This window comes from Histoplasma capsulatum, genomic scaffold, assembly GCF_000149585.1.
Source record: "Histoplasma capsulatum NAm1 scaffold_12 genomic scaffold, whole genome shotgun sequence".
Taxonomy (NCBI): Eukaryota; Fungi; Ascomycota; class Eurotiomycetes; order Onygenales; family Ajellomycetaceae; genus Histoplasma; species Histoplasma mississippiense.
In genome coordinates this window covers 335,254-360,318 of record NW_001813971.1, presented here as the reverse complement: position 1 = coordinate 360,318, position 25,065 = coordinate 335,254, and the positions used below count along the sequence as shown (strand labels likewise).

The window sequence follows — 25,065 nt, the reverse complement described above, 5'->3', positions numbered from 1 at the left end:
TCTGGCATTTCGTCCGGCTAATGGAGTTGGGACATGTGGATTGTTTTGCGATGGGTATGCAGAACTATTGTGATTTTTATGTTTACTTTATCACCAAGCACAGAGGGGTTAATTGAGCAAAGAAGGCAAATATATAGCTGCACCAAGATAACACAATAAATTGTCACTCTTTTTCAGGCTGCAAAGTCTGACTCTGCCATCTCCTCAAGTTGTCTATATAAAGGTACGTCTCTTCTTGGACATATTGAATGCTTCAGCAGAGCCCTTTTCACTCTGCTGAGTTACTGAAGCACCTGTGGCAACATTCTGCAAACCATCAGCCTCTTCCAATACAGATGTAAAATTAGAGCCTTGAATATCAACACCTCTGACACCTTGCAAAAGTTCAGTTGATTCTGAGAAACTCAGCTTTGATTGATGTAATACTTCAGATTGCTGTAATATCTGTGACGCCTGCGACACCTCAAAATTTACCTGGGGCAGTTCATCAATAGCGGAGCATATTTTTTTAAAATGAGAAGGTGCCCAGTCATTGTACACATTCATAGAGAATTTGTAGAATGTCCATTTCTCTTTGCCATCAAATGAGGTGAAGTTGAACTTGTGAATGGCATGTCAGTAGTATGTAGTCTTCCCTCCCTTGATCATAAACTAGTGGCCATAGATTCTCACGGAACAGTGATTATGTGAAATTGAAAAGATCAGAATTTGTTGATGTAACTTTTTTTCACACTTCACAGCTCTTGTGAGGGGTGATGACAGTGTGAAGAGTGAATAGTAGAAGATAGTATATAGTGTAGTGGAAGATAATAGTAATAATAATTATGGTAGTAGTATAATTGAAGTTGTAATTGTAGCTAATCGCTAAGGAGGAAAAGAAAGAGAAAGAAGATGTGCGAAATACATATCCATATATATATATATATAGAAATAGTGGTAGCGAGAGTATAATGGAAAGAGGTAAGAATAGACGAAGATATAAACAAAGATAATATAATAATAAGGAAATAATAAACGAGTGCATTACAGCTCTGAAGAGCTTGACAATTTCTTTTATTGAAAAAACTATACTGTGTATATTTTGTTGATCTGTTATATTGAATGCCATCTTTCTGCACTTCACTTTAACTGTCATAAATGGAAAGTACATGTATGCAGTACTCATAAAGAAAGACATATCATCAATTTCATTGACAAATAATGCAAGCTTTTTCAATCAAGCTTCAGAGAAACATTGTCAGAGAAATCTGACTGTATAATCAGATTATGACTGAGATAATTGAAATTGTTGAGATTGTGAAAGATGTGGAGTTTGTGCACGTGATTCAAAGGTTGCTTGAGCTGTTCAAAGCTTCTAAGCTTTGCAGCCCTTCTTATACGAATTAACTAGTGCGGTAGCGTACGCCATCCTTGATAATAGGGGGTGGCGTACGCCACGGAAGAATAATAAGCCGAATTTACTACATGCAGATGATGACAATCATTGATTCTCATCTAAAGAAATTAAGCTATCTCAGCCTTTATTCACACTAACAATCAAATGTGGAAATATGACATGACTGAGGTTGATTGCACTCTCTGCTGATGGAATGATTAATTCATTTATGATGTGAATAACCCCAGTTTCATTTTTCTTTTGTAGCCTTTGACATGTAAATTCAAAGACACATTGTTCAAACACAGTTTATTTGAAAATCTTGGAATTTGCATTCAGTATTTGACAACAGATAGACTTGCTGTTTCAATCAATATCATCATCATAATCATATATAAAATAGCTTTTAATCTTCAGATATGTATTATATAATTTTTGTTAGTATAAAATCTACTCTTCACTTTAATTTTTATTTTTGTTTTTATTTTTATTTTATTACTTTTACTTTAAAATTTATTTCATTTTGATTATTTTTGATTTTGACTTGTTTTAAAAAGTTTGATTAGTGAATGCTTTATTTTCTTTTAATAGCTGTTGTTTTTTTATAATCTTTATTTCATTTATTTTAAATTGAATGTATTGATCTGTTGTCATTCTTTTGACATTCTTTCGTAAATTGAATAATTTGAATAGTTATTTAATTCTGGGCTAGAATTCTGCTATTGCATGTATTAAATTGACTTTGTATATTAACTTATTTTTAAGTTGAAAAATTTTAGAATACTTCAGATAGATGTCATAGTCACTGACTGCATATATCTATAATGAAAGAATAATAATAATAATAATGCAAGCATCTTCACATCAACAGCATCTAGCTTTGTTGAATTAGACTTTGAAATTTTTAAATATATTCATTAAGATTTCATTAAGATGTTTGCTGAAGATTAATTGTGTCATTCTTTTTATAAAGAGATGAAACAATTTTGCTGAGTGAATGTTACAACAATCTCCGTAAAACACTTTCAAATTGATCAAGATTCATTAACACTAATCATCACTTTGTTGATCACTGAAGATGTTAATGAAATGAGTAAGCAATCATCTCAATTCTTGAAATTTACTATATTAAATGAGCTGCTGCATCTGTTGAAGATTTCATCATCACTTCACATCTCTGAATTAGCATCTTCTTCTGCAGAGAGTGAAACAGCAATGAAATCTGACACAGATAGCAGTAATTTTGACAATTTGAATGATTTCATTGATTTTTTTTCTGATTTTAATTCTGAATACTAACTTTTCTTCTGATGCAGAGGACCTTAAGAACAAGAAAAAGAATTGTATTAAAATCAAAATTAAATAGATAGTGAATAATTAACTCAGTATAGATTCTTTAGAAGTATCTATATAGCAGATCTTTTTCAATAAAAGAATTAAGAATTGAGATGATGTTTAATAAATCAACTGACTCAACAAATGAACTTCTTAGAAGAGACAGATGGAAGGATAGAACATTTCTGTATATAAAGCATCAAAAACAATTGTAATATGTCAAAAGACAAACTACTACTGTTTCATGCAGTAGAGGATGTTATCTATCATATCATGTATATATAGGGAAAGTCCAGTAGTTGACAATGTAGTACAATTTAACAAGAGAATGGCGCCGCGGCGACACCGCGGCGAAAGAGTTGCTTGTATCTATATATAAATATAATCTAATATCTTTGCTCTGCTCTGCTCCTCTGTTTTGCTGGGTGGCGAAGATAGCTTCCTTGCTGCCTTCTTTAAATGTTGATATGATAGTTATGATTAGGATTAGATTGGGGCGGAATACTAGCAAGCAAGAAGAGCTGGCAGATGGAAGTAAGTATACATACATATATCCCTGAATAGAAATAGAAGCCAGGTCAGATGAAGACAAGACAAGCGACGAGAAAATAAACAAGAAATAAGAAAAAGAAACACGAACCCGTCACAGGGAGTTAAAAAAAAAAAATGAAAAAAAAAAATAATAAAAAATAAACGTACGGCAATGCAACATAAAACGCCGGGGTATGTGCTGTCGTAGCTCTATATATATACTGGTACACACGCATATGGTTCTGTATCTTAGAAATTTCCCCCTTTTTTCACACTTACGAGGAAAGGCTCCCGCTCCCGCTCCCGCTCCCGCTCCCGCTCGGCCCAGCATTAGAAATCAAATCCATCCATAACTCCTTCTCCTTCTCCTTCTCTCTCGCCATGGTGCCATTGACACCGCCGCCTCCATTCCCATTCCCATTCCCATTCCCATTCCCATTCCCATTGCCGCCACTCGTACCCCCAACCCCTGTCGTCATCTCCCTCCCCAACTCCTCCTCCTCCGCAAACATCCGCTCCCTCATCCACCCCACAATCCGCGCACACAGCGGATCCACCCTCTCCATCCACGCCCACGCCACAGCATACAACACCGCATAGAACACCGGCACCGCAACCACAAACGTCGCCGTGCCCCCCCTCCGCAGCTGCGCGGGACTCCCATCCTGATTCTTCCGCCCCCACTCCTCCGCCGACGCCGCCGACGCCCCGTACACCATCCACACCAGCAGCGAGCGCAGCAGCGTGTTATGCAGCAGGTAGACGGGGAACGAGCAGCGGCCGAGGAAGTTGAAGAGCGGGTGCGTGAGCAGCCGCCGCGCGTTGCGCGAGAAGAAGACCCCCGTCATCAGCACCGTGCAGCCGACGTTGACCCAGTAGCGGCCGATGAAGCGCTCGGCGTGGACGGGCGTGATGCTGAGCATGAGCCGGCGCATCGCGAACGACCAGCCGGTCCACTGGTGGTTGTCCTGTGGGAAGGAGCAGATGAGCAGGCCGACGAGGATGAGGAGGGCCGGGAGCGGTTTGGGGAGGGTGGAGGTTGCGCGCGAGCCGTAGGTGGCTTGGAGGTGTGCGAGGAGGAGGCCGGAGTTGATGTTTATGCCGACGATGTCTTGGGGCGGGGTGGGTTAGCCCTTTTTTTATTTTTATTTTTATTTTTTTTTTGTGATATATACAGATATATATATAATATACCATATATTTGGCGCGCATATAGAGGCAATATAACTTACAGTCGCTTGTGCACCATGAGAAGATGTACAGGAACACGATGATGGTGATTCTCCACCGCGCCCTAACCAGCGCTGTCGCCAACAGCGTCAGATAGATCCTCATCGAACCGCTTAGGAAGAAAACAATAGTCCAATGGACGGGATCGTAGGTGCCGTCCCCATTGTTCCAAAAGAACGTCCAGTTCCTTAGCAGCGCCTTGACCGCCAGCCAAAACGTCGGCCCTGGGGTTTTGGCCACCATCCGGATCCACGGCGCATCAGCCCTGCGCGCAATATTGAAACCGCCCAACTGGCAAACGGTCCATGCCACGGTTGCTCCGATGTTTGTCGGGAAAAACAACCTGCCCGAGCGGGTGAAGGTCGACTTGGCCAGGTTCGTCAGGGCCAGCTCGGTGTTTCCGGCCTGCATATTCTTGATGGGGTTGATGGAGTTGACGAAGCCGGTGACGAGGAAGAAGATGCAGACCGCTGCCCGGCCGCCGACGCAGAGGCGGATGATGGGGAGTTGGAAGAGCAAGGGCCGGCCTTCCTGAGAGGTGGAGGGGGAGTGGAGATATGGGGCGAATGCGGTCAGGATGTGGCCGGTTACGACGATGAAGGAGGCGATTCCGCGCAGGCCCTGGGAAATGTTAATTTGGGGACGGGAGGGGTTTGGGGTGTATTGAGGTATAGATATATCTGTAGATATATATATTTCGCAGCTACAAGAAAAGATCTCGTAGGAAAACGTACATCGATCCAGTTATCATCGCGCCTTTTCGGAGGAACCATGACTGCCGCTGCCGGGGAACCGGTGGATACGGATGCCTCTGCCCTTTCTGATGTCGAGAGAAGTAAATTCGAAGCGATTTGACTTGCATGAGAAAAGGACGGAGATGAATATGGATACCAAGATATGGCCTCTTGGGGGAATTACACGCAGCAGCCAACCACTGCACGCCGTTTTGTCCCCTTTAGTACATGGAACGAATGGTATCAACTCGATATGTATATATATATATATATATATATATGTATATATATACTATTCGGGATACAGGGAGAAACGAAGAAAGGGCCAGAGGAGTTCAGAGTATCCCCTCGATGCTAAGGAGGGAGAAAACTGAGCCCGAAAAACTGGGCTTTTGTAAATACTAAAGGCCGGATTTCGAGAGGGAGAGCCGATGAGCGAACGACAAAAGCGAAGGTGGAGAGAAAGGAAAAAGCAACGAAGAGGCGTTACCCGCCGCTATGTCTTCTTAGAAAATTGTCGTTCTGAACAGGAAACTCCAGGGAACAACATTGCAGCGGACAGCGTTGTCTCAATCTCCATAACTAATAACAAGCCAGAGAAGACAAAATTGAAGGAGGGAGGCCAAGGAGGCCACTCCTGTAAGAAAAGTGGAGAGGACGGCATGGATGAAGCGAGAAGCATTTCGCCAGAACTGCTCCCACCAAGGCTGTTTCGTACCCAAACCAAACCAAGAATCAAGAAAGGGGGCAAGGAATTGACTTGACAAGGTTTTCCACCGCCAAGTCGTCCGGCCGCAAAGTGTTCTTTTTAACTGGGGCGGAGGCGGCACGGAGGCGTGCCAGAACATGTAGCGGACCAAGTGGATGATAGCTGGTTGGCTGCATTCAGGAACAGACCGGGTCATAAGGGCACCGGTCTGCTTGGCGGGCAGTTTGTGCGACGCCACGGTATTCTTCGTGATACTTATCTGGCATTGAGAGATGGCTGACGGTGGCGGAGGGAGGAGAGAGAGGCTCTCATGGGGGTTTTATACGGAGTAGGGTACTTCATCGTCTCAGCTGTGGGATAATTCTTCTGTTGAGGCGTTGGGTGGGGGATCGGGCGGAGGATCATACATCCCATGGGCGGATGGGGAAGATGCGGAAGAAAGAGGAAATGATATTCAGGAACAGAGTTGAGCAAGTTAAGAGGGCAGACAGAATGGAGACTTAAGAAGAAGCATGTTTGCTGGCCGTTGGTGAAGATTTCAAGTTATGGTGTGGTGTTGGATGGGCGGGTTAGGGTTAGGGTTAATACTTAGCTAGATACTACTAGGTACGGAGTACAAGTTCTGCATGTACTATGTGGTATTGTAGCTCGACGCCAGATTGTCAAAGAAGCAGGTCTCGGGTCTTTTATATGTCTATCCTATTATGTTAAATACGTTACTGAGGGAATATGGCTGAGGATTTTCTTGGAAGATCCTTAAAACAGGTCCATCTTTTTCCCTTTCAACTGCATTTCTTTGGAAAGGAAGGAAGAAATCGCCCAGAGAAGAGCTGCGATACGCAGTAATTCTACGAATATACCATATGTAGGGAGTAGCTATAATGAAGCTTCGCAAAAGAGCTACTGGACCGTATATCCGTTAGATATTTGACAGATATAATACCCAGCAAAAAGGCGGGCCATTATCAAACCGCTCCTATCAACCTGGCCGGCGAGGCGATTCCCAGGGAGAGGTATCAATCCCTCCACTCCGCCGTGGTACATGTACATCGTGCGCAATCCATGGATCCAAATCAAAATATCGCATCCCAAATAATCAACCACGTACACAGCCCAACGGTTCCCCAGAAAACTGCTTGGGCGGTACTCAGCCGCTCGGTAGCCCGCTTGAGATCTTTATTGGCTTGCCCTACATTGGTCTCCGTATTGGCTGCGTCCGAGACAAGCTGGTTGATGAAATCCTCCTGCGTGGACAAATGCATGACCAGCGTCTGCTGCAGGGAGGAAATCTCCAGAAGTGATTTCTCGGCAGTCCTATGATTGATTGCTTTTTGGTTAGAGTGGTCTGCCAACATAGGATTCTTCAGGGCTTGTTGAAGACAATCTCGAAGGGGCGGCACCAATGGGATGAAATAAATAAACCAGTGGAAACGAGTGGAAAGAAACGCATACTTTACTTTACCCAGCGTATCTTCATAATGCTTCAGCAGTCCGTCGTTCTCCTGCGCGAATAGCTGCAGCTGCTCCGGTGACAGCTTTGATTCAATCTCAGCCTTCTCTTTCTCGTCAATCACATCTGGCAGGATATCAGAAGCAGTCGGACGATCCCGCATCGACAACCCTCCTCCGTCACTGCCTGGCCCGAAACCACCTGCACCAACCCCGGGGACGCTACTCATCTTATGCAAGACGCTCTTCTCCTTCTCCTTAATCCGCTCAATCCTCTTTTCCACCATTCCCCTCTGCACCTCTGCGACGCCCTCCAACCGCCCTCGCAACCACCATAGCACATTCTCCCGTATCGTTTTCAACGTCCTCTCCGTCTCCTCCAGTCGTCTCTGCTCTGACGAGCCCGTGCCACTGGTTTCTACCTGACCACCACCGGCAGCCCACTTCCACAGGGCGCTGTTCTTAAAATCGAGCCCGAATTTCTTGCGCAGGAGTGTCGACTGCATTTCTTGGCGCAGGGTTTCGGCTGAGGCGAGGTTGGCGATTGAGCTGGAGAGGTCGCGGAGGACGAGGGCTGTGGAGGAGTCGATTGTGTCGCGGTCTGTGTCGGTTAGATGTTGTTTTTGGGCTGGTGGTTGTTTGGGGGCTGTGGATGCTGATGATGATGGGTGGTGATGCGAGCGGCCATTGTGGGGGAACGGGGCTCGCGGTGTGGTAGTGGAGAGATACGATTGTCGGATAGATTTTAGGTAGGTGAGGAGGGAGGTTATATGGGAGTTCTGTCCATCATATCTCTTATGTCAGTTTCAAGGAGCTCAGTTGGACATACAGATAGATAGATATGTATAGTATAGATATGGCGGAGACATGTAGCATTCCTCTCGCCCTTCCTCCCCATTCTCTTATCGTTCCATACTTATCTTCGTTATACATACTATTCTATACGCCTCCTTCAAAAACTCATCTACCGTCTCTGTTGAAGGCCGCTGTGCTTCCCCAGTCCCAGCTAGGGATCTGAATGGAATCGCCGTGGTGCCATGGGCCTTGAGGAGCTCGTTGACGAGGGGCGTGATGTCCGTCATCACGATCGTTGCTGTGGCATTGGTTATGTCCGGTATCTGGATATTTGAATAAGAAGCGGTATCTATACGTGGAAAGCTGCCTACAGCTACTTACCTACAATTTGTCCTTGTCCAGTCGATGATGTTTCTTGCGCTTGTGGCTACTGTGGCCTCGCGGAGAACAGGCTTAGTCATAGCCCTATCTCGTGGTTAGTTATACGTTTGGGCGAAGAAACTAACAGGAGTACTCCGTACTAACTAACTGCATAAACCACTGACTGTTGTGTAAAATCAAAATGATATGAATTTATGTCACAAGGCTCATTAACTATAAGAAAAGGACGGTGAGCACCAGATAGACGAGTATGAGGAAAACTTTGTCGCAATCCTGCTTACGTACTGGAGGTACTTCCTGGGGGAGCGGAGCCTCGGAGAGCAGGAGGGCCGAATATAAAGAGTCCATCAAAAGATAAAAAGAAAAAGAGAGAAGGGGAAAATTAAGAAAGAGATAGGCAATTGAACCGGGGAAACGATTCATGTTTATATTTCTGTTTAGTATATACCAAAATAAAAGGAAAAATTCTAGTTTGATAATCCCACTATTTCACACAACTTTGTCACAGGCCAAGTTCCCTCAATTAAGATATTCTTTTTTCCTCATAGGAAGTACTGCATGCTAGGGGCTAAGCCTAGAATTCACATATGGAACTAGAAGTCGGGAAGCAGATGAAGAAAAAAAAAAAAGAACGGCTAGCTATCCACAGTCAATGATGGCAAATAGCGAAAGGGAGAGATATACATGCAGTATGTAGCTCGTGGACTCGTGGTAAATTATAGGTTTGGCATATAAATCATTCTCATAAATATGTGTCGAGATGGACCGGGAGATAAGAGCCAGGAGGAAGAGCTGATCTGATATCTATATATAAACCGTTTCACTCTTGTTGTACCCAAATCTGCAGTAGTAACGGAAAAGAATCAGCATTGGACACGGATACGTAAATTTCCAATAAGAAGATAGATGTACACATAAGTAAATAGCACTAAAAAAAAAAAAAAAAAGTTAAAAAAAATTAAAAAAAAAAAAAAAAACATACCTCGATCTTTCCCATATCAAGCCCATCTTTCCTCGCCTCCTGTTTTGCCGCTGTAAGCAGCATATCGAGATCATCCTGGTCACCCATCGTAACCATATCCCCATCATCCTGCATCTGCATCCGCATCCGCTGTTTAAACCCAAACTTGTCCCGAATCTTAGCTTCAAATTCGTTATATCCAACCGACCCGCCAATCATGATAAATCGTACATCACTGCTGGCATGCACTTTGGCCCTGATCTTGCGCACATCTGCCCGCCGTGAGGGTTGCCGCCGGTGTGAACGTGGCGGAGGCGCAGCCATCATTTCGAATTCGCCTTCGTCTGCTGAATCGTCTTCGTACGTGTCACTAACGTAGTCGCCATCCTCCAAATATCGGGGTGGTTGCGCTTGTTGTCGTTGCCGCCTGACACTTGGCCCTCTGGTAGCTCCTGCCGATCGGCCGTTACGAGATTGAGAGTACATGTCGAAGACTTCATCAGCGTACCCATCTTCGTCCACAGGTGAAAAATTAGAGTCGTGCTGCATTCGTCTGGTTGTTTCTCGGTACAGCGGTCGGCCATTTTGGTCGCGGCTCCGTGCGTTGGAATATTGTCTGGTGGGAGGACCGCGCGGCTCTGACGCTGTGCGGACGGTTCCTATTCGCGGTTTATCTGCCTGTCTAGGAGCTCCCATCGCACTAGAGTCATTCGTCGGCACAGCTGTTCGACTTAAGTCGAGCATCGGTGGCCGAGGGCCGCGTCCTGACAGACCAGAAGAATTGCTAGGAGAGCCACTGCCAGCAACGGAGGGTGGTTTCTCTGACTCGGGAGGCGGTGTAGGTGGGAACAAATTTCGGCTGAGGGGTGGTTCTGATTGCTGTCTCCCTCCACGGCTGGTCAGGCCCTTCTGTACTAGATTGGAAGCAGCGAATGAAATTGATTCAAGAGGTCGGTCGTCCTTCGCTGTGTCGACCACAGTTCTTTTGATCTCAGACCCTTGGAAGCCGGTGAAGGCATTCGCACGGTCAGAAGCAGCCACTAGCCGTGCTTTCCCGAGGTATTCTTTAGTTTTTAAATTCTTGACCTTTGCTTCACTTGGTCGGTATACGACTCCAACTGGAATAGAGAATACGGTATAACCCTAAGCAAGTCATGTTAGTCAAGGCATCAAGGGTATGAATGCTCAAAGCTTGCGGGTCTGGGCGAGCTACCTCTGCGTTCTCCTTGATAGCTTCGTCAATAACTTCGTGGTCCGGTTTAACCTTTTCTTTTGAAGCATATTGAAGGTCCTGCATGCCAGCCTCTGTTTGTTGGAGATAGACGTAACATAGCCCCCGATTAAAGAGAACTTCACAGGAGTACAATTGAAATTTCAGTCCCAGCTGCTCATAATCAATTGACGTATTTCCTCTCAGGTAGAGTAGGGTATCGTTGAAATTTGCGAGGGCTTCTTCGAAATCGCCCACGAGGAAGTTGGAGACACCTTGTTGGAAATAAGCAACGGCAAAATACTGGTCGAGCGCAACAGCCCGTTGATAGCATTCCACCTAGAAGCGTCCAATTGATCAATACCTCTATTATTAGCCTTCCTCTAAAAAAAAAAAAAAAAAAAAAAAAAAAAAAAAAAAAAAAAAAAATTGGATTTAATGTTTTTCCATCTTTAACGTACAGCTCTAAAATGTTCTCCTAGAGTTGCGTAGATGACCCCACAGTTGAAGAGGATTTTGGATGTATCGGCGATATTATTGAACACTTTTAGCGCTTCTTCAAACTCATTATTGTCGTAGTTCGCAAGAGCTTGAACCCAGGTTTCTATCTCCTATATAACAAGATAGAGTAAGTCATCAGAAGGAAACCAAAAATATAAAATATACCGAAAAGCATAGGATGCGTCTTGTTTGCGATTTCCTTACCTGTTTTAACGACATTTGGGCAACTTGTGGTGTTCCCCGCAGCACGGATGCAAGGGCGGCTATCCAGTCCTGGGCCGCTGATGATCAAAGGGTTGAAACTCAATGCCAGTTCGGTGGAATAATATACAGCTTGTGAAAAGGTAACTTTTGCTAGATGACTGATATGGTTCGAGGTTATTTAGGAAGAGAAACGAAAGATGGAGCAGTTGAGCGTGTTATTTCTGTCGCGATGGCTAAACCGGCCACTTTCTTCTCAATCCGCGTAGGAGGCCTATCTGGGCGTGTGATGGTTGTGATTAGCGGAATGGCTTGCAGCTGATCCTCTATTTTTGGGGCCCCAGCCTGCCAGATTCACCACGTAGCCGCCGAGAAATACCTTGCGAGGTAAATATTCGGATGAGGTATGACAGGGACCTTTGGTTCGCTTGCTCAAGATCTGAAGGCTGGACGAGCTAAGTTCCCAGGCTTATACGGCCATTATTCTTCCTCCCGTCAGCCAGTTAGTATGTGTTGTTCCTTGAAGGTGGGGGACGAGTGACAAATCGAAAATTTATAATAAGATTCCTAGAAAAGGATCTCGATATTTGCGCTTTAGAAAATGATAATATAACTGTTCATCGGCACGCGAAGACTCAAAAATATGGGCAACGATTCAAAGAAAGATAAACTGCGAGGAGAATCAGTGGGAGGGCCAGCCTGCTGTCGATAGTCTCCTCGGTTCCAGTCTTCTTGCTGGGTAAAAATAAACCACCAGGATAAACGTCCACGAATGAATGGAATGGAAGGATTCGAATTGCCGCCGGTGAAGTAGTGTAGATGCATCCGAGTACAAGGTTCAAGACCAAAAGAGAAGAAAAAGTGCCGGACATTGCTATGTAATGTACTGTGCATAACCCTCCCATGGCTACTCCGTAGGATGACAGTGATGGTCTCCTTCCTCCTTCCAAGTGACTCCAAGTGACGGGGTCCGTGATACTGGTCTCGACCTGGACAGGGGAAAGCGGGGCGAGCCGCCTCAACCTGTCCATTGTCGCAGGTGGCTCGAAGGGACATGTGTCGCCCGAAGTTCAGGGTGGTGCATCAAGCCAGGATCCGCCATGGACACGAAACACGGGTTGTGAGATGTGACTTGTTGGAGGAATAAGGAATTGAGGGCAAATCGATCCTGGGCTCGTCAAAGCAAGCCTTGGCTGACGGCGACAGGGTGTGCATTGTTCTCCATAGGATCCCATTCTTGATACCGCCGGTTCTTCGACACCGCAGCCGAAGGACGAGATAGCATTGGCATCGCGCGAACGGGGTTGGCGGCGACGGGGAACATTTAGGGGCGCTTAACCAGCCAACCCTACAGGCTGCGGGGCCAACTGGAATGAAGGCTTCAATACGGAGTATGGGGGGATGGTCTTGAAATGCCGGGCGAAAAGTCGGTAAAAAAAATTGATTCCTTTCCTCCGACCTCCCAGATATCACAACCTTGATGAGAAATGTTTCTCTGCTGTTCGATCCCACTGACAACTGGCATCAAAACATCGACTCGCATGAAAACGCAGCCTCATGACGATGGATCGGTTTCCGGCAACTTAGGTTTGAAGCGCGTGTCAGGTTCAAACGCTAGCATATACAGACGCATGAAGGGCAAGTCCTGGCTAGAAGATACATAATGAGTCTACCAAGGGATGGCATGAAAGCCAATGTTTTTGCAAGTAACATGTCTGTTTCCTATTTAAATCTGGTATCACATCTGGGAAATGCATTCTCAGCCATTTCACGATCGTTAAGTTTAGCCTTATCTTGACCTTCCATGGCTGTCAGTAATTTCCCTCATCCCTATTCACAAAACCTTTCTGCCCGGAGACTCAAATGAGCTGTATGGGTTCGGGACAGGAAGCCAAGGCCGTTCTGAAACCTTACGGCCAACGTAAACACAGGAATATCCACAATTTTTCTTCACATCATCCCCTTCGAAATCTGTTCTCGTCGTTCTTCCCATACGTTCTTCCCGGAACAAGAGCAGACCATTTTATCGTTATCCCATATCCCAGCACTGCGAGCAATAACTCCAACCGGCGTGTTTGGATCTTCCTTTCGGAACGGTCCCTCTTTGGATTTGGACACCACCATGCTTCTCCCAATCAACTCCCAGACTGCAACAGGACGGCTAAGGAAAACGCTCCCCTTTCCATTACTGTCCACTTCTATCTCACCTAGTACTCCTCGTGGCTGCTCTGGCCCTGGAACTTTCTGTTTTACGGCTTCCCATATGCCACCAGTTGATGCTGGTCCTTGAGAAATATCTCCCATATCACGTACTGTAACCCAATACTTTCCCGGCGAAAGGCCGTTGATAGTAAGATCAACAAGCGTCAATGTTGGGGCCACCTGGACCATGCGCGCGAGACCACGGATTGGATTTTCTACCGCAGTGGAATGTGTCTCTAGGATACATACTGAGGCATCTTATGCCGCGAGAAGAATGTTTGTAAAAAAAACATAAGGTAAGAGTTGACATCGTAGACCACACTGAGGGGTATATGGGATACGGTAAAAATATAACAAGGTGTATCAGGGGGGGTGTGTGAGCGGGAAAACTAACTGTTTGAGGACCCGCTTCCTCTGAGAATAGCATCTCTTCCAGTACTCTGAATTGCAGCAACTATAGTAGAAGGCGCCGCAGTTCCTTCCACCAGGAGGATCTGGTCCTTCAAATTACCCTGCACGTTTTTGACCCCTAGATAATTCTCGCCGTCAGTTGCATTTCTCAGTGCCAAAAGCGGACAAAGGTTGACTGAATATCCCACCTACCATCCAGAGCGTAGAGGGACGTAGATACGTCCTTGATACAGTCTTCGCAAGTCAGAGGCACCGAAAATGTCGCCTATCCATTTTCAATTAGTACCAAACCCGCTGTCAACAGGAATAAAAGGGTTTAAAGTAGTACCTGAAATGACTGCATCATGGGTAATTGCGCAAATGAAAGGCTTGGTGACCAATCAACTGGTGAGAAATCGATATCCGTTCAATATATAGTAAGAAAGGGATATTCATAGAAATGACCTCGGTCTCCATGGCGTCAGACTCGTCCATTGTTGAAGAGATGGAACTAGTGGGGGTGCTCGCTGGGTGAGAAACCAGAGCAAACCATCGGAAAGTGTTTTTTTGCCCAGGAAAATCGTCTGTGTCGGACAAAAGCAGATCCGCTCCGGTGCTGAATCCTTTCCGACACAATGGAATGGAGTGGAGAGCTATCCCTCTATTACCACCTGGATGCGCAATGTCGACCGCACCAAGATCAAGGTGGGCAGAGGACGATGCCGAAACGGAAGCCCTTATTGAACAGAAAAGACGAGAAAAGGAGGAGCGGAAACGTATAAAGGCGGAGAAGCAGCGGCGCCAGCAACAGGAGGCACAGGAACTAGTTGCGCAAACACATGCGGACCAGGGGCCAAATAACTCTTTACAAGCTCAAGAGAAGGGTGCGAATGGCGATGCAGGGAGGCCATCCAAGAGGCGGAGGTTGTCGAATGAACCAGAATCACGGCCCGACCTTCCTGTTGATCAGAAGCCCATTCCCCTGCTCCGATTTCCGGCCCCGGAATGGGGACCGTGTAGACATGTGGACAATTTCGAACGGCTAAATCGCATCGAAGAAGGCTCTTATGGCCTGGTATCGAGAGCGAAAGAACTTGCAACTGGCGACATTGTTGCACTTAAGCGATTGAAGATGGAAAATTGCCACGACGGCTTTCCAATTACCGGGCTGCGAGAGATTCAAATCCTACTGGAATCCAGACATACAAACATTGTCCATCTACGGGAAGTCGTGATGGGCAATGGCATGGACGAGTAAGTTCTCGCGTTTATAATATATTTAAACCATCCTGAAAAGCCCGGATACCGGAAAGCATTAACCAGCTCGTCCCTTCATGTCTTTTCCTCCCACTTTGTAGCGTCTACCTTGTCATGGATTTCGTCGAACATGATCTCAAAACACTCCTCGACCATATGCACGAACCGTTTCTCCAATCAGAGACGAAAACGTTACTTCTACAGATCATCTCCGCGACGGAGTACTTACACTCGCATTGGATCATGCACCGCGATCTAAAGACGTCAAATTTACTGATGAACAACCGGGGAGAAATTAAAGTTGCGGACTTTGGAATGGCAAGATATTATGGCGATCCGCCACCGAAGTTGACCCAGCTTGTGACCACTTTATGGTATCGGTCTCCGGAACTTCTACTTGGAGCGGAAACATATGGGCCGGAGATTGACATGTGGAGTATCGGATGTATATTTGCTGAGCTCGTGACGAAGAAGCCGTTATTTCAAGGGGAGAATGAAGTCAGTCAATTAAGCGAGGTACGGCCGACCCCTTGGTGTGAAGCCTCCCCCTTACTCTTTTGTCCCAACCCAAAAGATTCAACTCGTCGATGACAAAACAATACCTCATGTTAACAATCAATATCCCACGTAGATCTTTGCCAGCACGGGACCCCCAACCACCCAAAGCTGGCCCTCCTTCCGCTCCCTCCCCAACGCCAAATTCGTTGGTTTTCCAGCCAACAGCGCGGCACAAAACTCAGACGGCGGTATCCCTCTCCTCTGGCGCAAGAAATTCCCCTACCTTACCACCGCCGGCCTCACCCTTCTCTCCCACCTTCTTGCGCTAAACCCAGCCTCCCGCCCGGACGCCGCAACGTGTCTCTCACACCCGTACTTCCGCGAAGATCCCAAGCCAAAGGCGAAAGAGATGTTCCCGACGTTCCCGTCGAAAGCGGGCATGGAACGCAGGCGGAGGCGGGAAACGCCGGAGGCGCCGAAAAGGGGAGATGTGGCGCCTCGGTTGGATTTTGCGAAGGTCTTTGGAGGTGTCGCTGGAGGTGTTGGCGATGGGGACGGGGTTGAGGCAGGGGCGGGTTTCACGTTGCGGTTGGGATGATCAGGGGTCACCTTTCCTTGCGCTGCTTGCATAGCTTTGCTCTTGAGCCTCGGTGGTTGGTCTAAAGGGGGTGGTCGTATATAGAACGGATGCTGGGGGTTGACTGCAAAGATATGGGGAGTTGGAAGATATTGTTTTGTGCTTTTCGGGTGGTCAGATTTGCGCATTGGTCTTTTTTGTGTAGACTGTACAACATAGCATACAAGTGAGCCACATGCAATCAGCAGTCCCTAAATTAAAGCCGCCTCAAAACTCGAATTCACATCCCTAAATTTACCTTACCTGACTGAGGGGGGAAACAAAAATAAAAAAAAAAAAAAAAAACCCAGACAAATTATGAGCCCACGGCGAGGGTCGAACTCGCAGCCTTGCGGTTAAAAGCCGCACGCTCTGACCATTGAGCTACGTGGGCTGATTGGATAACTCCCGCCAAGGTGACGTGGAAGTTATCCTCTTGCCCGAAGCCACCAAACCATTATCCATGAAATAATGTATTTAAAACCAGAGCACGACCATGAGTCCTTTCACATTGTACTCGCCAGGTCCTTCAGTCTTTAAACAGGGCAAGTGTCCAAGCTAACATGCATATATATACTGATGAATTATCGAGAAGTCGTCCCATGGTCGTCCGGCGGAGCGCTGAAACACTAGCATTGCGACTTCCCGGCGAGCGCCATGTGGCATTCATTGCTTGTATCAACCTGAAATTGAAGTCTTAAATTTCGACAGTGGGATTTGATAAAAGGAATCAATTTACAAGACCGGATAAGGTGCTTTATCGTCTCATCTGCTCTTAGGTGATGGATAGTTTGAAAATCAAGGACAAATACTATTGCATGGGATTGAAAATTGAAATACGGGCGAATGAAGAAGGGAATAAATAGGTTGCTACACCTGTCGCAGCAGCTAGCAAGGAAGAGAAGAATCGGAGACAGCATTTCTCCCTAGTATTTAAGATAGCCTCCGCTGGAAAAACTGGCAAATTCAACACTTCTCTATTGTAATGCGCGAAGGTGCCTTTGCAGTGAACGGTGGAATTCCGAAATTACTGTAGCTGAGCCGAGCTCACGGACTGAGAGAACTATCTCCCTCTCTAGTCCATGTAGTTAGTTGTTTTGTTATCCATTCCCGATCCTCATTTCATCTACAATAAAAAATAAGGAGGGAAATACGCCGCCGCGGAAGGGAATCATGATTCGCATTATTGATGATTGATCCAGTTCCCTACCCTAGAATGATCATAACGCTTAACAAGAAGAAACCCATGAATCAAGGAACGAAAATACTGCGTATGAATAAAACATCGCATTGTACTGTACGGCCTGCGTTCGGCTGTTATCATTATAATTGGGGGTTCTTTCTCTCATGGCTAGGACATGCAAAGCCTGAAAATGGAACGTAGATTTATCCTTCAATAGACCACACTCCTATTTCTTTGGCCGAAGAGGATATTACACCCATTCTTTGAGAACTTGAAGCGGACAGCCCCGTTGCTGAACCAGAGCGGTTCCACTCCTCGAAACGGATGTTGACTTTGACTCCAGATCTCCAATGATGTCAAAAACAACTCTCTTTAGAGCTGCATATTCCACAGGCCGTAACCAAGATGAACTGCACAAGCGTCCCACGCCAAAACAAAGGAATATCCCCCATAGCGCCTTTTCATTAGCTGTTGACATGACCTTCGTAACTGGAAAAAGAGGAAAAGTAAACACCAATCCCTTCCCTGATGATGTTATCACGATTGCGTTGTTTCCCAAGCCTCACCACCCACATACAACTCCCTCCGTCGCTGCCGGTGTCTCCTCCACCACTTGAATACCTCCCAAGGACCCCTACAATACGCAGTCGCTTGTCGCATGGTGTCCGGCTGTGATGAAGATGACGAGGGGGATGAGGGGGAAGAGGCAAACGACACATCGTTATGAGGGGGACTTGCAAGGGCAAAATCATCAGTGGTGCTTAATTCATGCAGCGATGGCGCTTTAAGACTCTGCGGCCGCCTTAGGTGGTAGAAGGTCTGACGGCAGAGGGGGCAGCTCGCGTCTCGTTTCGACAGCCAGTCGTCGATACACGGCTGGTGGAAGATGTGACGGCAGGGCAATTCTCGAAACTTCATGTCGCGGTGGAGGGTTTCGAAGCAGAGGATGCAGTCCGTTTCTTCTTGATTTTGGCCGTTGTCTTCGTCTGCAGAGCGGATGCTGGTTAGATGACTCTGGCTGGTGCTCGATTTTTACGCACGACTTCTCGACCTTGTCGCTGGCTGTACACCGAAAAAAAAAAAAAAAAAAAATGACACTATATGGGGAATACCTTTCGCAATGAAGGTGCCCGATAAACGCCTCATGTTCGCCTGGTCGAGCTCCTTGACGGAGAGCGTGCCCTGGCTTAATGGGATGCATATGTAATGTATAGTGGGCATTGCCATGGGCCTTTTCTCTTCCCCTTGCAACCGATGAACGAAATCGCAACAGCCTGCAAGTATTTCTCTGAGCGATGTCCACCAGATGTATGGCGCATGGCATAAAGAGTCTGGTTGTCGTATTGGACCATTAGTTAAAAGAAAGGATAAGTAGTACTATTCAGCCATATATCCCGTGTCAGCTTTACTGAAAGAGATGAGATTTTTTTTCTTTCACTTCTTTTTCTTCCCCCCTCTTCTACTTCTACTTTTCATTGTGGGCCAGGGGGGGGGTTCCTTTGATATGGCATGCTCCAACGAGTTTCATTGATTCCTGTTATGATTCCTGTTGGCCAGTGCCAATGACATCATTCCAACGCCTGCTTGCCGACTGAACCTTGGTAGCCGCATAACCGGGATAGCAACTGTTACTATATTTGCGCCACCGGATGTTGCCATGGTCAGTACGGTGCTGATTTTGATTGCCATTTGCCATCTCTACGTGGGTTCTAGGTGCCTAGTAACATGGGACAAAATGCAAAGAAAATAAAGAAGGAAGACCAAGGTTCAGGGGGGAAAAGGAGGACGGGGTTGGGGAGGAACCAAAATGGAATGGGAAAATAGGTTTATTAATATCCGTTTCACATGTTCATTTTGCAAAAGTAGTGGAGCCAAGTCAAGGATACTACTCGAAAAAAAAAAAAAAAAAAAAAAAAAAAAAAAAAAAAAAACTCCCAAATGTAAACTAGCCAATCAAACCAATGTCGCATAGCATCGGTTAAGTTAATCAAATAAGAAGTATGCAATTTAAAATGGGTTGATATATAGTTCTTTTCCTATTCACTGAAATCTTCAGAGCGTACATCATGCACTGTAGTCATAATGTCCCAGATATTGCTAAACGGCCCCCCCCCGAAAAAAAACAAAAAAAAAAAAAAAGAGCAGCCCATTAACTGTTGGGGGGGATTGGATTGGGTGATTCGTACCCTATACCACGGCGCTGGTGGTGATTGAGCTCTTTTGCCCTAGTGGCCTAATATTAACTACTCGACTAATTATCAAAAGCGCTTACATTCTCGATGAGCACAGGTCAAGTAAAGGTCTGAAAGGGTATGCCTTCAGAACACGAATGTGTTTTAGCTCGATCGTTTGATTCGTCGCCTAGCACCATAGTTGTTCGAAAGGGGTTTCTTCCTCATTGCTCGAGATTTTGTAATTACTTGGGGTTTAGCTTGGAGAGACTGTCTCCGACATTTTGATTTGTTATCTATATGCCCGTTTTTGGATACAAGTTTCGATATTCCTTGTGGCGGCATCTGCTGCATGGGCTCCGCTTGCTGGTTCTTTTTGGCTGTTAAGTCCATGATGCGCTGGCTCCTGTGCAAGGCTGCAACAGGTGAAATGGGCAGATTCGTTGGTGCAGTGGCCCCTTTGCCGCGTTGTTTTACCAAATGAATCATATCATAGTGGCTTGTTTGGTTGCGTATGGGTGCTCTTGAGAATTTTCTAGTTTTGGTAATTTTCGACAAGCGATCCACTTTGAGAACTGTGTTTGTAGCAGCCTTTCCATCCCTGTTAGTAGAGCTGCAATTGCTATTCAGCTTTTTGTCGATGTTAAGATTGGTAGACACAGTGGCTTCCTGCTCTGATTCTTCTTCAGGCATTCGAATTGGACTCAGATCATTATTGGACATAGCCATCTCCTGGGCAATTTTTTGGAAGTTCTTGTTCAATGCAGTTCAGTAAAATCATGAACTTGTCTAAATTCCTTTCACTGGCAGATCGAAGTAGCCAGGTGAGGGCTGGATTGAATGGTTCATGAGGATCCAAGGTTGCACCTTTTCCATGCTCAGCCTCCCACTCCAACCTCATATGCTCCCTCTTTTGTCGTCCTTCTTCTGCCACAATTCTCATTTTGGGCACATTCCGGTGCTGAAAGTAGTGGTATTCCTTCCATACATCCATCTTGCTTTGCTATTTCGCATCAAAGAGAAGTTGTATATCACCATCGATGCCTTCTTGTTGCCGGTGGCGATGAACCTCTTGTTGATACTGTTTGAAAATCTCAACACTCCTGCGTCTTCGCTGCTGGAATTTTAGGAATGAAATCTATTCAAGTCTATGCCCCCAATAACCTGCATTCCAGTAGTCCACAATGGGGGCCATACTTTCCATGGACATCTCTGGGGGTACGCCACATTTCCACTAGAAATGCTGGTCTTCCACCCAGTCGTATCAAATCATGGTAAATCTTCCTCGCTTTCCAGAGTATGTTTGAGCTGCAATGCTTCGCATTCTGGGTCGGGAAGACCCTGGGGAACTCCGCGTTCGAGTGGAGGTGTCGCTTGAACAAGAGCTCCGAGCGCGCTGATTATGGGGGTTCGTTTGGATATTTCTAACCTTTGTAATTGTATTAAATCTGAACGTTTAAAAGTAGGTGTTTTCTCTAGGCTTGTGGGGTTAGTCTCACTTAAGTTTGACATCCACGGCTGCGACATCCAAGGGATGCGATTTGCCTCTTAAGCTTAACCAACTCCCTACCAAGCTAATGTCAGTGTTTTGTGACTTCGTAGGAAATGTCTAGGGAAGGGATATTCTCTCACATCAACTTTTGTATATGTTCGTCAGTCCAGTTTTCTGGGTCTGCATTATCGATCCAGCTTGTTTAGGTCAGTATTTGATTCCTTGTCGCTGGGGGAAAGTTTATCCAGATCTCGGGTAGAGAGCTTCAGCACAGGCATGATGACGGTGAGAAGGGGAGTTGGGAGTTGTTCAACAGCAAAAGCAAGAGTTGGCAAGAGGATGAATAACGACAAGTTCAAGATTTCAAGTTTGAATCTTGCCATTCCGCGTTGTCATATCATTGCATGTTGGGGCTCATGGGCAGTCTAGGCGCCAGGGCATTTCCGATGGCTCAATGAATGCACGGGGATCAACTCCTGTCGACTTGCGCAGGTTTTGGTCGTTTTGGTTCGCATCGCCGGCGGGTGAACGCTGCCTTATTGGCTAACTAACTAACATGGCAAGACTGTGTTTGCCCGTAAGTTGCTGTTTGCGCTGGCATCTACGTCGGCCAGCATAACATAGCATGCCCACGATGCCCCTCCTCAGCGCTCCTGGGATATTTACCTACATGCGAAAGAGGCACTTCATCCTCACCGAGTCACCGGCAATGGCATCAACAATAGAGTCTCCAGCACTCTTAACGGCGCCAAACATAGACCAGGATCCAAACATCATCTTGATAATTGAGGCAGAACCCCGAACCCATGGAGCTGAGGCCTTGGTATTGACACACAACAGGGCCCGCTACTTTCCTCCTGACGAATTCTCTCAACCTGGGAGTCGAGAACACACTCCATCTCCAGAGCCGGAAGGGTCTAAGACATCCTGGACAAAGAAATACCATCACCTTTGTCTGACAGTTGACAAACCGCCGAAAAATGCCGGGCGAGGATTCTCGTTCGGCAGTGATAAGACAGTGTGCGATGTTTTACTTGCGCCGAATAACTAACTAGAACCTGTCATTATATAATCAGAGTTCAATTTTACATTACATTTGATGAACAGGGGCGCCTTATATTGAAAGATGAGTCAACTCATGGGACGGCTCTCAGCTACGATGGCTGGGGCGGAGCTCTCAGGCGACGTCGATTTCAGTGGATTCTATTCCCAGAATTTACGATCCAAATCCACCTCCCTAACTTCACACTCGACATTGTGCAATTAAAAATCCGTTCTTGCTACCTAGGATATCAGAGAAATCTTACAAAATTCTTGGACAACAGTCGCGATGCCGTCCTCGCCCTTGCGGGATTAGATGTGCAAAGCCATAGATCTGGATCAAACCGATCACTTAACAGACCCATATTCTCCGGGACAACAAGCTATCTATTTTCCCCAAGCAGTTCTTGGTCAAGGTGGCTTTGGGAAAGTTTTCTTGGTTTCTCACCTGAGCAATGGAATGGTATACGCTGCGAAAGAACTCCTCAAAGGCTTCAGCCTGAGAAATGAAGCAGCAATCCTGAGGAATATATCACATGTAAGACTGTTCCATGCCTGTTCAAGATTCAATAGCTTACTCCTTCACAGAAGCATGTTGTTCAATATGTGGACTCTCCATTCTCGGAGAAATCCAATTCGGGATATAAAACCAGAAAATATTCCTGTACTGGGCCGGGGGTGCTAACTTCCATATCAAACTAAGTGATTTTGGACTATCCAAGGACATCCCTTTGCTGAAGACAAATCGTGGGACCCGAAGTTACAAACCTCCAGAGTTTTTTAGAGTTTACCAGCAGCGTAAGTTAGAGAAGGATCCACAGAAGCGTGCAAGCTTACTCTATGACAACAAAGTTGATGTATGGGCTCTGGGGGTGGTTGTTTTACACCATATTGTTGATCTGACCGACGAGGAATTACCCTGGTACGAACAAATTACTCATATTGTCAAGGATATGCTCCAGCACCGACCTGATGACCCGTTTATTGCTCTCTTGAGCAAAATGTTACGGATGAACCCATCGACCAGGCCTTCATCGGAAGATTGCTTCCAAGAAGCAATCAGGACCGGCATGGCCAGCCTAGGGGACCTGAAAGAGGACAAAAACTCCAATGATGACAATACATCAGGCCCAATAACAGCTGAAGTTTTGAAGCCAGAATTAGTGTCCCCCAACGCACCAACTCCCATAGTATCATGCACTAATCGCGTCCCAGGAGCTCAGCGAGATCCGTCACCGACGAGGCCGAGTGGACATCGGACCAAACACCCGCGGATAAACCAAATAAGTCTAACAAACCGACCGTACTACTCCATGGCTATGGAAATTCTGAACGAACTACACCTTCGTGGAGCTCTCATCGAGATTGAAAGGAACAATCAAGAAATTCAATAGTCGAGGAATTTTCTCGGCAAAAGATCACCAATATCGATATGATTATTCTGTGGAGCCCCAAGGGGCAACTATCAAGGCCTGCCGTGCGGATAGGAGTGGCGAATTTGTGCTAGGTCATTTTACTTCTATGGCTCCATTTACTTCCCCATGGAGGGAGAAGGAAGAAATCACGAGTCCTGTTGATATGAAAAAGCGATCGAAATGGCCAGCAAGCCGCAAGTCTTCGACCCGAAGCATGCGATAAAAGGACATGTAATGATATCCTTGGACTGGCGTTGGCTAGTAGGATTAGGGGCTCTCCAAGGAGTTGGCCGCTGCTCGCGTTGGCCAGCAAAGCTCTCTTCCATGAGCCAGTTTACTCTATGAATGAGATTTCGGTTTTGCAACATATTTAGCACGCAAACAGCTATTTAGCAAGCTCTGACCTATCTACGTGAGCTGCCTTAAGAGATATGAGCAACATTTGGGGATCCTCTATGACCTTGCTCAATGGACTTAGTTCTCTCTCTTCCTTTTTTTTTTTTTTTTTTTTTTTTTTTTTTTCGTTTCATGGGTTATTCTACAGCGCGTCTCTACCTCTGTGGCCCGCAGCGACCCAACTCCTGAGCTCCGGTGGCCGCACTTTGTCAGATAAACAACCCTTCCGGTATTTCATGCTACGAAGGGCCAAAAGGACGTTCTGCAACTATTCCTCACCATGCAAAGTCCCATTGTTTTGATTTTTGAGCTAATCGCGGATCATTAGGACTGCTCGCGACTACTTAATGGGAAAGGTTATTGAGCACCATAGGTGAATGGACATTCCAAAGGAAGAAGTGAGGGGATATATCGATAGTGCCTCTTACAGCTCCAGGGAGCCTTCCTCTCTATTCCTAGGGTTTAGGTATGATTCGATTGGTTGATTCATCTAAGAGTAGTATTGTTCGGAATCTGGACAACTGTTCGTTGGAAGAACATCTTTTTTCTGGCAGGATCAGCTAACAACGACGCTTCATTGTGTTGGAAAAAGGCAGCTGAGTAAGTCAAGTATCGGAGCTGGTCTCTTGGTACAGGTACATGCACAGATGTCTATATATTATTACCTTTCCTCTACACATGCGCAGACGTCATCTCCCGGTTCACATTGTATATGCTTGCCAGTAAATAAATTCAAAGAATTCATTGACGGATAGACGGTTGCGTGCTCGTATCCTATTCGACTGTCAAATCTCGAACACGAAGTCCTACAACTCATTGTCAAAACAATCAAAGAGAGAAATCTAATTTTCGTGACTAGTGCCTGAAATTTATCTTTAACAATTTATGAATTTCGGATTTGCTACATCTAAAATAACCAGTTGGAGAAAAAGTAATTTTAAAGTATGTTATCCTCCCCCCTTGCGCATTCATTGAAGCTAGTTAGTTGCTAT

The 25,065-nt window shown here is 45.8% G+C and overlaps 6 protein-coding genes and 1 non-coding gene across 7 annotated transcripts; 2 read left to right on the top strand and 5 right to left on the bottom strand.

Annotated features, from left to right (window-relative positions):
* Positions 1 to 3,096: 3,096 nt before the first annotated feature.
* HCAG_08676 (predicted protein) lies at positions 3,097 to 5,244 on the bottom strand (the record flags this gene model as incomplete). Its single annotated transcript, XM_001536305.1, has 5 exons — positions 3,097 to 3,163; positions 3,410 to 3,451; positions 3,521 to 4,352; positions 4,474 to 5,092; positions 5,206 to 5,244. The coding sequence occupies 5 exons, from the start codon at positions 5,242 to 5,244 to the stop codon at positions 3,097 to 3,099; spliced, it is 1,599 nt and encodes a 532-aa protein (XP_001536355.1).
* Positions 5,245 to 6,987: 1,743 nt separating this feature from the next.
* On the bottom strand, positions 6,988 to 8,619 carry HCAG_08675 (predicted protein; the record flags this gene model as incomplete). Its single annotated transcript, XM_001536304.1, has 4 exons — positions 6,988 to 7,228; positions 7,367 to 8,142; positions 8,299 to 8,456; positions 8,544 to 8,619. The coding sequence occupies 4 exons, from the start codon at positions 8,617 to 8,619 to the stop codon at positions 6,988 to 6,990; spliced, it is 1,251 nt and encodes a 416-aa protein (XP_001536354.1).
* Positions 8,620 to 9,359: 740 nt separating this feature from the next.
* On the bottom strand, positions 9,360 to 11,430 carry HCAG_08674 (conserved hypothetical protein; the record flags this gene model as incomplete). Its single annotated transcript, XM_001536303.1, has 5 exons — positions 9,360 to 9,380; positions 9,522 to 10,643; positions 10,714 to 11,049; positions 11,172 to 11,321; positions 11,416 to 11,430. The coding sequence occupies 5 exons, from the start codon at positions 11,428 to 11,430 to the stop codon at positions 9,360 to 9,362; spliced, it is 1,644 nt and encodes a 547-aa protein (XP_001536353.1).
* Positions 11,431 to 13,362: 1,932 nt separating this feature from the next.
* On the bottom strand, positions 13,363 to 14,371 carry HCAG_08673 (homocitrate dehydratase; the record flags this gene model as incomplete). The annotated part of the gene is made up of 4 exons (XM_001536302.1): positions 13,363 to 13,871; positions 14,009 to 14,143; positions 14,218 to 14,290; positions 14,354 to 14,371. 4 exons carry the CDS (start codon positions 14,369 to 14,371, stop codon positions 13,363 to 13,365), a joined length of 735 nt encoding a protein of 244 aa, XP_001536352.1.
* Positions 14,372 to 14,686: 315 nt separating this feature from the next.
* HCAG_08672 (hypothetical protein) lies at positions 14,687 to 16,357 on the top strand (the record flags this gene model as incomplete). Its single annotated transcript, XM_001536301.1, has 3 exons — positions 14,687 to 15,258; positions 15,363 to 15,777; positions 15,893 to 16,357. The coding sequence occupies 3 exons, from the start codon at positions 14,687 to 14,689 to the stop codon at positions 16,355 to 16,357; spliced, it is 1,452 nt and encodes a 483-aa protein (XP_001536351.1).
* A 339-nt stretch (positions 16,358 to 16,696) lies between these two features.
* HCAG_09420 lies at positions 16,697 to 16,769 on the bottom strand. Its single transcript has one exon. It is a non-coding gene; the product is annotated as a tRNA-Lys (tRNA).
* A 5,086-nt stretch (positions 16,770 to 21,855) lies between these two features.
* Positions 21,856 to 23,656, top strand: HCAG_08671 (predicted protein; the record flags this gene model as incomplete). Its single annotated transcript, XM_001536300.1, has 3 exons — positions 21,856 to 22,241; positions 22,298 to 22,672; positions 22,966 to 23,656. 3 exons carry the CDS (start codon positions 21,856 to 21,858, stop codon positions 23,654 to 23,656), a joined length of 1,452 nt encoding a protein of 483 aa, XP_001536350.1.
* Positions 23,657 to 25,065: the final 1,409 nt, after the last annotated feature.